The 13,221-nt window shown below is 48.8% G+C and overlaps 1 protein-coding gene and 1 long non-coding RNA gene across 2 annotated transcripts in view; one reads left to right on the top strand and one right to left on the bottom strand.

Annotated features, from left to right (window-relative positions):
* LOC131186376 (uncharacterized) overlaps positions 1 to 13,221 on the top strand; it is an 81,803-nt gene that overhangs the window by 43,317 nt on the left and 25,265 nt on the right. The window contains exon 3 of the long non-coding RNA XR_009152367.1: positions 5,727 to 5,849. This is a non-coding gene — a long non-coding RNA (uncharacterized LOC131186376). The remainder of the gene's footprint in view (positions 1 to 5,726; positions 5,850 to 13,221) is intronic.
* Positions 6,471 to 13,221, bottom strand: part of IGSF9 (immunoglobulin superfamily member 9) — a 37,814-nt gene continuing 31,063 nt past the window's right edge. Inside the window, exons 19-21 of the mRNA XM_058159867.1 lie at positions 11,584 to 12,945; positions 7,823 to 7,968; positions 6,471 to 6,870 (exon numbers count right to left, since the gene is read on the bottom strand). Of these exons, the coding sequence (XP_058015850.1) occupies positions 6,638 to 6,870; positions 7,823 to 7,968; positions 11,584 to 12,945 (1,741 nt within the window). The 3' untranslated portion in view covers positions 6,471 to 6,637. The remainder of the gene's footprint in view (positions 6,871 to 7,822; positions 7,969 to 11,583; positions 12,946 to 13,221) is intronic.

Genomic DNA, 13,221 nt, shown 5'->3' with positions numbered 1-13,221 from the left:
TCCCTGCCTGGAGCAAGGGGTTGGACTAGAAGACCTCCAAAGGTCCCTTCCAAATTCTGTTACTCTGTTAAACGCGTTTAACCAGGAATTTAATTCCTTGTAGGTCCAATCACGCTTGGCCAATAAAGAATTCTATTAATTCTAAATCTATTTAGTGCTCCCGAAGTTGCTGAACTACAATTCCCAGCATCCCTTAACCGGAGGGGGGGGGCGCATATTCTTGGGGAATTGGGGCAAGGCGTGGGTCAACCACATCTGGAAGGGGTGGGGGGGCTGACAACCCCTCCCCAAGACTCAACCTACAGCTTTGCCGCCCCTCCCTTGTTTTCTCTGGCCAAATCGACTCGTCCCCCTCCAAAGTTTCTAGTCCATACGGTTGCACAATTCGACTCCGATGCCTGGCATTCTTCAGAAATGATGTCCCTGCGCCAACATTAAACCGCTTTGTAGCCTGAAGTGATGCAACCATGGTTGCCTCAATAAGAGATAAGAAGACGAGTTTGTGTTATCTCTTCTTTTCCAATCCAGAAGCGGTGAATTTTTACTTAATCCATGCATGGGCAGTAAGTATTTATTTTATTTTATTTATTTAATTTATTTATTTGATTTGATTTTTATACCGCCCTTCTCCCGAAGGACTCAGGGCGGTGTACAGGCAGTATCCTTGTCTTCTGCCGGCAAGGATGGGATACGAAACCTCGATGTCTCGACTATCTGGCCACGGATCGTTTAAATTCCACCGTCACTTTCTCTGGACAGCCATTTATCCGGAATGGGATGGGGTCTCCTGCCTGAACAGGGGACGGGGGTCGGACTAGAAGACCTCCAAGGTCCCTTCGAACCCAGCATTTCTGTTGCTATGTAAGTTAATATTAACGGCGTTTCGCCCCATTTGTATAGACTTTTCTCGCCACCGTTGTTAAGCGAATCACTGCCGTGGTTAAGTTAGTAACACGGTTGTAAAGTGAATTTGGCCTTCCTCACCGACTTGGCTTTGTCAGGTGGTTTGCAAAAGGGGATCACGCGAACGCGGAACACGGCAGCCGTCGTAAATATGAGTTCAGTTGCTAGATGTCTGAATTTTGGTCACGTGACGTGACCACGGGGAGCCCGCAGCGGTCATAAATGTGAAAAACGATCGTAGGTAACTTTTTTCAAGGTGATTTTGGTCCCTAAACAAATAGTTGCCAAGTCAAGAATTATACACATGTTGTATGACTTCTAGGGAGGCCGGTCTATTTTCATCTCTAGCACAAGCCTCTCCCTTAACCCCCCCTCCCACCGGCCTTCCAATTTCTTTCATTTTGTACTACTTCTATTTTTAATCCTGATCTTTTTTTCTTTTTTTTACAAAAAGTATTTTTTGAGTCAGGCTCAAATCCCATGGGGCCTAGCTGAATATGTGTGCGTTTGGCTTGTGTGCGTATTTGCCAGAATAAAGCGGTTCACTTCCCGGAAGGAATTCTTGGTGGTCCCCTTTCCAATCAATAAATTAACCGCCAGCTCTCAAATGGCTGAAAGATCTGATTTACCGGTTTGGGGCCCTTTCAACAGTGGGACAAAACACAGGGGCAGCCTGTGTGGGTCATGGATATGTGACGTACATAAAGGCACAACGGGAAGACCCGAAGACCAGGCAAGCCTATCCCGCACAGGTTGTGTGAATGCAATCATTCAATCTTCCTCCGAGCCGATTGAAACGCCTTCACACAACAACAGCAAGAATCCTCTCTGCACAAAAATGGAGTTCTTTTTAATTCCCACAATTATGGAATTACTGGTTGCAAAAGCTGATGTGAGCTATCAGAAGTGGCTACATTGTTGGCTTTAAAGAAATACGATTCATTTTGTTTCTGCTTGGGAAACCGCTTCTGGACTTTGTGCTTGAGGTGGGAACAAAAAAATATGAAAAATGTTGATTTTGGGTTCTGCGGATTAGATAGGTTTGCTGATGTGAGTTATCAGAAGTAGCTAAATTGTTGGCTTTAAATTAAAGAAATATGATTAATGTTGTTTCTACTCAGGAAACCGCTTCTGGACTTTGTGCTTGAGGTGGGGGGGGGAAGGAAAACTTTGAGTTTGGGTTCTGCGGATTAGATAGGTTTGTTGGTATAGAAATGGCTAGTACATATTACTATGCAAAAGTAAAAGTTGAGGTGGCAAGTTGCTATTTTCCTGCTAAAAAGAATCGAAAGTCAATTTTTTTTCTTTCCTCCCTGTTTTACCCAACACTTCTTTCTCTTCCCTTTTTCCTACCCTACTCTTCCCATTTTCCCCCCTTTGTATTTAATGTTTCGATAATTTTATACATATATATATATGTATATAAAAAGTAAAAGTTGAGGTTGCAAGTTATTATCTTATTTTACTGCTAAAATGAATCGAAAGTTGATTTTTTTCTTCCCTCTTTTACCCGACACTTTTTCTTTTTTTTACAAAAAGTATTTTTTGAGTCAGGCTCAAATCCCATGGGGCCTAGCTGAATATGTGTGCGTTTGGCTTGTGTGCGTATTTGCCAGAATAAAGCGGTTCGCTTCCCGGAAGGAATTCTTGGTGGTCCCCTTTCCAATCAATAAATTAACCGCCAGCTCTCAAATGGCTGAAAGATCTGATTTACCGGTTTGGGGCCCTTTCACCAGTGGGACAAAACACAGGGACACTCTGTGTGGGTCATGAATATGTGACATACACAAAGGCACAACGGGAAGACCCGAAGACCAGGCAAGCCTACCCCGCACAGGTTGTGTGAATGCAATCATTCGATCTTCCTCCGAGCCGATTGAAACGCCTTCACACAACAACAGCAAGAATCCTCTCTGCACAAAAATGGAGTTCTTTTTAATTCCCACAATTATGGAATTATTGGTTGCAAAAGCTGATGTGAGCTATCAGAAGTGGCTACATTGTTGGCTTTAAAGAAATACGATTCATTTTGTTTCTGCTTGGGAAACCGCTTCTGGACTTTGTGCTTGAGGTGGGAACAAAAAAATATGAAAAATATTGATTTTGGGTTCTGCGGATTAGATAGGTTTGCTGATGTGAGTTATCAGAAGTAGCTAAATTGTTGGCTTTAAATTAAAGAAATATGATTAATTTTGTTTTTACTCAGGAAACCGCTTCTGGACTTTGTGCTTGAGGTGGGGGGGGGAAGGAAAACTTTGAGTTTGGGTTCTGCGGATTAGATAGGTTTGTTGGTATAGAAATGGCTAGTACATATTACTATGCAAAAGTAAAAGTTGAGGTGGAAAGTTGCTATTTTCCTGCTAAAAAGAATTGAAAGTCAATTTTTTTTCTTTCCTCCCTCTTTTACCCAACACTTCTTTCTCTTCCCTTTTTCCTCCCCTACTCTTCCCATTTTCCCCCCTTTGTATTTAATGTTTCGATAATTTTATACATGTATATATGTATATAAAAAGTAAAAGTTGAGGTTGCAAGTTATTATCTTATTTTACTGCTAAAATGAATCGAAAGTTGATTTTTTTCTTCCCTCTTTTACCCGACACTTTTTTCTCTTCCAATTTTTTTCCCTTTGTATCTGATGTTTCTATAATTATACATATACATACATACATATATATGTATGTATGTATGTATGTATGTACGTATGTATGTATAAAAAGGAAAAGAAATGCGTTTTGCAACAAGGGCTGAATCCTCCCAAGGAAACCTCTTTCCTTTCTCCTCCAGGACAGCTCCGGCCTTCCTCCATCCCTTCTGGGATGCACGTCACTTTGCAAGACAAAACCAAATTTGGGAAGACAGGAAACCAGTTCAAAAAATACAACCCCACCCCCTCTTCCCCCAAGCGCCGGGGTCATCCAACCTCAATCCTGTCTCTCCACTGAGCGGCGAAGAAACCGATTCAGCCATGAGAAAAACTTTCCCAGCAAAAATCAGCGCTGTAAATGTTCCCAAGTTTCTAAAAGTTTTGGGGCAGCTTTAAAAGTTTACTAAAACTGTTTTTTCCTTCCCCCTGGCTAAAGGGGAGGGCGAGATGAAGGGAAGAAGAATTAAGCTAAAAGCCAAGAATTAAGCTAAAAACAAAACAAGAAGTACCACCCTTTTTCGAACACTTGCATTCCTTGAGGCAGACGTCAGCTTTCAGCTATGCAATTCCCAATGACATAATTGTGCCCCCACCCCCACCCTCCTTTCCCAGATGCCAGGGGGGGACCAGCTCTGGCGATTAGGTTGTCTCTGGTGCAACCCCCTCCCCAAATCAGAAGATGCTGGCTGGGAACAGAGGAGAAAGGGACAAAAAAGGAAGTTTATCATTGCTCTGGGTTAAAAAGTAAAGGTTGCCCTCGCACATATGTGCTAGTCGTTCCCGACTCTAGGGGGCGGTGCTCATCTCCGTTTCAAAGCCGAAGAGCCAGCGCTGTCCGAAGACGTCTCCGTAGTCATGTGGCCGGCATGACTCAACGCCAAAAGCGCACGGAACGCTCTTCCCTTCCCATCAAAGGTGGTCCCTATTTTTCTAATTGCATTTTTTTTTTACCTGCTTTCGAACTGCTAGGTTGGCAGAAGCTGGGACAAGTCATGGGAACTCACCCTGTTATGCAGCAGCACTAGGGATTCAAACCACCGAACTGCTGACTTTTCAATCAACAAGCTGCTAGGAGCCTCTGAACTTAGCAATTTTCAGATTGGTGGACTTCAACTCCCAGAATTCCCTAGCTTGGCAACCATCCTTGCCGATGGCTGGCCAGGGAATTCTGGGAGTTGAAGTCCACAAGCCTTAAAGTCACAGAGTTTGGATACACCCCCTCCTCTCCCCCCCCTCCCCAGCTTTGGGTCATCCTATCTGTCGAGCCTGCGCAAAAAAAATAGATTCCCACCCCCCCCCGGATCAATTTTGTCTGCACATTAGGATCCACTTGGCAATGGGCACGTCGCACTGTCCTGGGATTGAGCGATCCCCCGTTCGCAGTCTTTTCAACCTGCTTCCGACAAGCAAAGTCAAGGAGGGAAGGCGGATTTTCTTGATAGCGGCAAGATTCACTTAACGACGGCAGCGGTTTGCCTAATGACGATGGCAAAAAAAAAAAAAAAGTTGTGAAAAGAGGCAGAGCTTCGCCGAACAACTTGCCTTCCAAAAATTGAGTCTCGACTGTAGTCGTTGAGCTAAGGATGACCTTGTAACGTTCACTGGAAGGATGAAGCAACCTACCCTGAAGCAGCAGCTTTTGTGAGTCAGAAATAAGTCACACTCCCCCCCGACCGACAACCAAAAATGGCAGGATCCTTTTTTTTTTTTTTAGAGCTTATCACCCCTGATTCATATCTGGCCAGCAGCTGGTGACGTCCTGCGCAAAGGGGAGAATTCCCCATGAACTCTTGGCGCCCTTTTGATGGTCTCCAACCACAGTGTAGGGCACCTTTGTGGGTCACCTTAGTTTAGGTTCTCCCGCTTGAGCAGGGGGCTGGACTAGAAGACCTCCAAGGTCCCTTCCAGCTCTATTCATTTGCAACCGTCCAACTTTTCTGCATCTCTGGGGTCCAGAGGACACAGTTCTGACTCTCTACAGCAGGGGCGGTCAAACTCAAGGAAACAGCGAAGGATCCGCGGTGCCTCTGCTGGCAAAGAGTGCCCCTTTCGCTGGTGGTTTAACAGTAACCAGAGTTGGCAGGGACCTTGAAGGTCATCTAGTCCAACCCCCTGCTCACGCAGGAAACCTGTACTAGGGATTTGAACCGCTGAACGGCTGACCTTTCCTTCTTTACAGGTTTGCATGGGCAGAGTGTCAAAAACGGGACGTGATGACGTCTGGACGGAGTCTCCTACCAGTTCGCTCGAACCGGATATAACCGGCTGAATACCACCACTGGATTTGTTACCTTCGTTACAGGTTTGCATGGGCAGAGTGTCAAAAACGGGACGTGATGACGTCCGGGCAGGTGGGCAGAGCCTCCCGCAACCGCCGCTACTGGTTCGCCCGAACCGGATATAATCATCTGAATACCACCACTGGATTTGACCCATGGTTCTAAGTCCTTGGGGGACTGGGAACCTGCAGCTTTCCCAGATGTTGTGGGACTACATCTCCCATCATTGCTGACCACTAGCTAGTGAACTGGAGCTGGGGGAGGGGGGACCGATCTCCTCCACTCATTTTATTTCCCTCCTTCCCTCGTCAGCCTTCCCGCAAGTCCCAGCCCAGCCCAATTCTCAAGTTACTTTTTACACTGAACACCTTCAGTGGTCGTTTTGCAAAGCAGCTCTTAAATTACTTGCTGTTTTGTGTTTAAGAATTTACAAGACACCAACATTTGAGAAAAGTGGTTTTTTTTCCAGCAAAGCCCCGAATATACCAAACATCCCACCACCTGCTTCTTCTGATCTAGAATCCGGCTGAAAATAAATCACACGTGCGTTCACACACGCAGAGACACACCCACAAGGGTGGCGTGAAATGTATTTTTCTTCCTACCTGGATAAAATACTCCAGCGATTTGGAAAAAAGTTTAAAAAAATAAAATAAAAATTGTCTGGTATCTTTGGAACTTTGAAGTTACAAAGCAGTTCCCTTCCATGCCTCTAGAGGGCAGAGTGAGCATTCGAGTTGTCCCAAAGCTGCCCTCTTATGGACAGAGGGAAAATTGTCCTGCCAAAAAAAATCCCAGGGAAGGGATTTTTTTAGAATAAGGTGCCTTGTTCAAATTGCTCGTCCTTCCCGCTGGAGTCCCTCTTCTGCCGCCGTTGCTGAATAATTTCTCGCCGGCGGCGATAAGCGAGGAATTCCTTGCGCAGGGCAGCGCAACGCTCCTCCGGACTGGCCAAGGGTAGCGGAGAGTTAGACCCATCCAAGGCGCTGACCGACTGTGAATTAGTAGGAGACGTTCTGCTGGATTCGGTTGAACCTCTGAAGCCTGCAAAGGAGAGGCAGAGGAAGACATGGGTTCAAGTCACTCTAACCGCATCCTTTGGGAGAAGGGGGAATGAGGTCAGTTTCCTTATTTAAAAAAATAAAATAAGTAATTTAATCATTATCATTAGGTCCTGTGCAGGAAGTGATGTGGTGGCCTAGAGGTGGGAGCTCTCGCCTCACAATCAGGAGGCTGTGAGTTCAATCCTAGGTAGAGGCAGATATTTCTCTCTCTAGGCATGATGAGAACATATCTGCTGGAAAAAAAAACTCTGCACTGGTGACAGGAAGGGCATCCGGCCATTGAAACACACTGCTAGCTGTATTCAGTTGCCCAGACTCCACCCTGCAAGGGATTATGGGGTCATTAAACAACGATAGCAGGGATGCAGTGGCTCAGTGGCTAAGATGCTGAGCTTGTCGATTGAAAGGTCGGCAGTTCAGCGGTTCGAATCCCTCGTGCTGCCGCGTATTGGGGGTGAGCTTCCGTGACTTGTCCCAGCTTCTGCCAACCTAGCAGTTCGAAAGCACGTTAAAAAAAATGCAAGTAGAAAAATAGGGACCACCTTTGGTGGGAAGGGAAGAGCGTTCCGTGTGCCTTTGGCGTTGAGTCATGCCGGCCACATGACCACGGAGACATCTTCGGAGAGCGCTGGCTCTTTGGCTTTGAAATGGAGATGAGTACTGCCGCCTAGAGTCGGGAACGACTAGCACATATATGTGAGGGGAACCTTTACCTTTACCTTAAAAAATGATGATTAGGTCCCGTGCAGAGTGCATGGGGCACCAATTGGTTATTTGCAGCAGCTTCAGCACTATTCCCAAGGGCCATTCATAATCTTAACACCTCCTTTAATTTTGGGGGTGGGGGCAATCTAATTTAATGCATACATTTCATGAATAAAAATCCCTTTCGGAATTTCGCCCTTTCCGACATGCTGGGGAGGTCTGCTTACTCTGTTTCTCCAAATCGTGGGCCGCGATCGTAGAAATGGGTCTTTTGGGGTCTCCGCTCCGATAGAGCTGCAAGGCATCCAGTAATTCTGACTCCAGAGCGAACTCCGAATCCCATTCATAGTTTTCATCCACGGAGGTGTTCCTTCTAGAAGAGACCAGTTTAAGAAAGCTTAAGCCAGACAGGTGAGAGAAATGAAAATGTAGAGATGGGTTATCGCTCGGTGAGCCACTGTGGTGGAGTGATTGAAGGCGGAAAACCCTGAGTTCCAATCCCGCCTGGATACCAAGCTAACTGGCTGCCTTTGGGCCAAGAGATGGCGAGTCCTAGTCCCGCCTTAGGCATGAAAGCTAGCTGGGTGACTTTGGGCCAATCACCAGGAAACTGTGAGTTCTAATCCCGCCTTAGGCATCAAAGCTGGCTGGGTGACTTTGGGCCAATCACCAGCAGACAGTGAGTTCTAGTCCCGCCTTAGGCATGAAAACCAGCTGGGTGACTTTGGGCCAATCACCAGGAAACTGTGAGTTCTAATCCTGCCTTAGACATGAAAGCCGGCTGGGTGACTTTGGGCCAATCACCAGCACATAGTGAGTTCTAGTCCCGCCTTAGGCATGAAAACCAGCTGGGTGACCTTGGGCCAATCACCAGGAGACGGTGAGTTCTAGTCCTGCCTTAGGTATGAAAGCCGGCTGGGTGACTTTGGGCCAATCACCAGCACATAGTGAGTTCTAGTCCCGCCTTAGGCATGAAAACCAGCTGGGTGACCTTGGGCCAATCACCAGCAGATAGTGAGTTCTAGTCCCGCCTTAGGCATGAAAACCGGCTGGGTGACTTTCGGCCAATCACCAGCAGAAGGTGAGCTCTAGTCTCAAATTTATGAAGGAGGAATGGCAAACTTCGCCTGAAAAACCTGGCCAAGAAAAACGCAACGACTTATCCAGGCAGTTGCCAGAAATCAAGACTAACTTTTAATTTTGCAACTTTTTTTTTTTGCTGCAATCCGTTGCTGAGCCAATCACCACAATTGCCGTGACATCACATGCCTGTAACTTTCCCTGATTGGCTTCCCCCATTGACTTTGCTTGCCGGCTGGGAAAGTTTGCAAACGGCAATTATGTGATGCTACATGCCAGTTACCATGCACCCAAATATTTTTTTTTTGACTCGCGCAGCAACCATCGTAAATGTGAGATGGTTGCTAAGCACCCAGATTGCAATTCCAAGACGGGGTGGGGGCGGCAGGAGTTCTGTGGGCGTGGCTTAATTGGTGGGCGTGGCTTGGTGGTCAGGTGACTGAATGGGCATGGCCAATAATAATAAATAATAAAAATAATAAAGTATACAAAACTTGGGAGCGCACCGGTCTACCTTCTTTAAAAATAGAGGCACCGGTCGACTAATTGCCTTTTTTAAGGAGCGCACCGGTCTCCCTTCTTTAAAAATAGAGGCACCCGTCTACTAGCCGCCTACGGCGCTGATCAGCTGTAGTGCGGCCCTTTGAAGCGCCGCAACGGTCATTTAAGGCCGTTTGCAGCTATATCACCACCGAGAGCTTCAGGGACAGAGAAGAGGAACAGTGAGGCGTGGGTGGTGGTGGTAGGGGGGGCAGGGATTTTTGCTACCGGTTCTCCGAACTACCGGCCCCCATCGCTACCGGATCGTACGATCCGGTCCGAACCGGGAGCATTTCACCCCTGGGTGGGGGGTTATGACACTGCGATGGTTTGCGAATGCAAGTTGCACTTTTTTCCCCCCAGTGTCACCGTAACTTCGAACGGTCACTCCCAAACAAACTGTCGTAAGTCAAGGACTTTGACTTGGAATCTGGGAGCACTTAAAACTTTCCATGAAAAGATGCTTTACAAGGAACAGCCCCACCTCATGGATACATTGAGAATAGCAGCCTCCTATCCATCTGAATGGATACTCCCTGCCAAGATTCGGGATACAAGAGTGGGATTCAAAAATTTTAGCAACCGGTTCTCTACCTGGTTGCTGGGTGGGTGTGACCTACTCAGCCTCTTGCACCATGGCATGGGGGTGAGGCGTTTTCTCCCTCCCCAGGCTCCGGAGGCTTTCCTCGAACCTCCGGAAGGACAGAAACGGCCTTCCCAAGGCTCTGAAGACCTTCCGGAGGCTGGAAACACACCCGTTTCCGGACTTCCAGTAGGCCCATTTTTGGCCCTCCCCAGGCTCTGAAGGCTTTCCTTGAGCCACTGGAAGGGCAAAAATGGCTTCCCCCCGGGCTCCGAAGGCCCTCCAGATGCCGGAAACGGGCCCATTTCCAGACCTCCGAAAGGCCCGTTTTTCGCCCTCCCAGAACAGGCCCTGCACTTACCTGGCATCCAAAACGGGCTGCGTGGAGACTCCTGGGAGGGGCGGGGTGGGTAGGCGGGACCAGCCAGTCCTTGCAACTACTGATTCAGCGAACCAGATGTAAAATTAGCATCCGGTTCGCCCGAACCGATCCGAACCAGCTGAATTCCACTCCGGGATAAGCAAAACTTTGTTTTGTTTTGTTTTGTTCCAAAGGCCCTCAACGCCTCCCAAAACACAACTGGGCTGCTTTTAGCAACTGAGCCGAACTCTAAAGGGAACTGAAGCAGGGTTGCGTTCACACCACCATACCAGACGAGGCGGAAAAAAGCAGGGGAAATTCTGACGCAAACCAGTGTAAGAACCTGACGGTGTGAACTGCTGTCAGAAAACCTGAATAGGGCTGCTTTGCACATCATGGTTGGATCAAGTCAGTCATTGGCGGTGGGGTCCGGGTTAAATTGCAAAACTGCATCCACTTTTTCAAGGCCGATTATTTTAGGGAAGGGCAGAGATGGTGCTACTTTCTCTTAAAAAACTGAAATTCCTCAAAACGCTTTCTGAAATTCAATGCTGGAGCTAAATAATACCCTCCCCCCAAAAAATTCTGTGTTTTCTGTAACCGTGTTTTCCAAGTTCAGAACGCAAGATAATTTGCTTCCTCTTCTGGCCTGGATCATGACAGCTGAGTACCAGACAGATTCCGGTCTTCTGTGATTAAACCAAGATTGTTCAAAGCTGGCCAACGCCAGGTTAATTAAAGCTTAAACGAATAATTCCCTCTCCTGGCAGAACCTAGCTCTGGAAAAATGCCTTGAATTGACTGAGAGGTTGCAATTCCACTAGAGGTCGCCTCTGATTTCCTACTGAGGGAAGCCCAGTCTTAAGGACTAGAAACCTGTTAAAAAACTTCCTTTTATTCAGTTTTTGAACCTCGCACCCCCTTCTCCTTAGGATCATCTGAAACAGATTCCTACAAAATGCTCAGGCTCTTGAGTCCCAGGGGTGAGCTTAAATTTTTTTAGCAAGGGGTTCTTTGCCCCTGTTGCTGGGCGGGCGTGGCCATGGTGGGTGTGGCCTAGTCGGCCTCCTGTACCACGGCGGGGGTGGGTGGGCGTTTTTGCCCTCCCTAGGCTCCTGAGGCTTTCCTCGAGCCTCAGGGAGGGCAAAAATGGCCTCCCCAGGCTCCGGAGGCCCTCTTCCGAAATTTCTGGTAGCCCCGTTTTTCGCCCTCCTTGAGCCTCCGTGCATGTCCTGCATTTACCTGCATCCAAAACGGGCCGCGTGGGGACTCCTAGGAGGGGAGGGGCATGGGGGGCGGGGCCAGCCAGGAGTGGGATTTGGGGGTTCTCCGAACTGCACAGAATCTTAGCTAGAGGTTCTCCCGAACCTCTGCGAACCTCCAGCAACCCACCCATTCACAACCCTCCCGGGATTCGATCTCACCTTTTCTCCAACACAGCCGCTAAATTCTCCTTTTTGTATCTGTTCTCTTCTCCCTCGGAGCTGCTTCGGCAGCTGGCCGCTTCTCCGAAGGGGGAACTGAGGTAGCTGCCCGCCACGGAGGTTGCCAACGATGACGGTCTTAGGAAAGAAGCACTGCCCCGCCCGCTGCTTTGGCTGGTCAAGCTGCCCCTCAGGAATTTCTCCGAGGGGAGGGCTGGTGGGAAATTGGCAGGGGGCAATTTGTGTTGCTCGGAGGGCAGCTCGGGCAAGGGGAGGACCAGGCAGGAGAGCTCAGCCTGGGGGCAATCCGGAAGGGGCTGGGAGGAGAGCGAAGGGGAGGATGAGAGCGTCCATAACCATTCTTGATCCTTCGGTGGTGGGCTCTCGGTCCTGGAACAGAGGTACAGTGGGCAAGCCAGGGACCCTGGCAAGGGCGTCTTCGCTGGACCCGTATTGGGATCCGGAAGTCGGAGGAAAGACGTTTCCACGAGCTGATCCTGAACGGAGCTCGAATCGGGCTCCATGTCCATGTAGATCGGACCAGCTGGCCTGTCCTGGTCCGGAATAAAAGACCTCCTGGGGCTGCCCGGAAGACCGGGTTCATGGTTGACAGTCTCCACCAAGCGTCCGTCTTCCTTCTCGTTCTCCTCCGGCGGCCAATCGCCGTCCACATTCATCTCTTTGAAGAAGGGCAAACTCAGATACTGGAGAATCCCACTCTGAGCCGAATTACTCGCACCGGGGTGGACTATCGGAGATGTAGATCTGGATGTATGGCGAGATGAGGAGGACGGAGAAGACTCTGCAGTGTCCTGGAGCCACTGGTTATCCGGGATAGCGCTGTACAGCGCAGCAGCCACCGGGCTGATATTGACGATACACAAGGGCTCGCCTTCCTCCATCAGGCTACTGCTGCTGTAATCGAAATAGCGGCCTTGGCGATGTCCAGAGGCCTTAGCTTCCTGCTGGGTCTGGCTGGCGTTCTTGGCTCTGAGATGGACACTCTGGTGCCACCCGGCTTCCTTGGGAGAGGAGAAGACTTGGAGATAGGGCTCCGGCGGGCTTTCGCCGTTCTCCAGGTGGGAGAAGGAGCTCCGGTGTTCTCGGGACTCGTCCTCGCTTTGCACCACAAAGCGGCCGTCAGGACCACGGGAGATGCGTTCGAGAGGGAGCGGTTGGTCCACATGGCTCTCGTAGAGGATGTAATTGCTGCTGTTGACGGTGTGGCCGCCGGAGAGATCGAGGCTGAGGTTACGGCCGGCTTTCTCGCCCCACAAGAGGGTCCGGCGAAGACTCTGATAGGGAGACCCCTGAAATTTCAGCTTCATGATGCTGTCTGGGCTAGCTGTACCGGTTGAATGCCTGTGGGCAGAATAAAGAGAGAGAGACATGGCTTGTTTTACTAACAGCAGCAAGTGGTTCTTCTACCCAATCACAACGTTCCCCACAGTTGTTAAACAAACTGCTGCAGTTAAGATACAGATTAACAGAGTTGGAAGGGACCTTATAGGTCATCTAGTCCAATCCCCCCGCCCCCCCCGAAGCAGGAGACCGTACACCATTTCTGACAAATGGGCAGTCCGGTCTCTTCTTGAAAGCTTCCAGGTATGAAGCTCCCACAACTTCCAAAGGCAACTT

The sequence above is a fragment of the Ahaetulla prasina genome, chromosome 17 (genome assembly GCF_028640845.1).
Source record: "Ahaetulla prasina isolate Xishuangbanna chromosome 17, ASM2864084v1, whole genome shotgun sequence".
NCBI classification, from domain to species: domain Eukaryota; kingdom Metazoa; phylum Chordata; class Lepidosauria; order Squamata; family Colubridae; genus Ahaetulla; species Ahaetulla prasina.
Note: the sequence above shows the minus strand (reverse complement) of the source record. Positions and strands in the feature narration are given on the sequence as shown.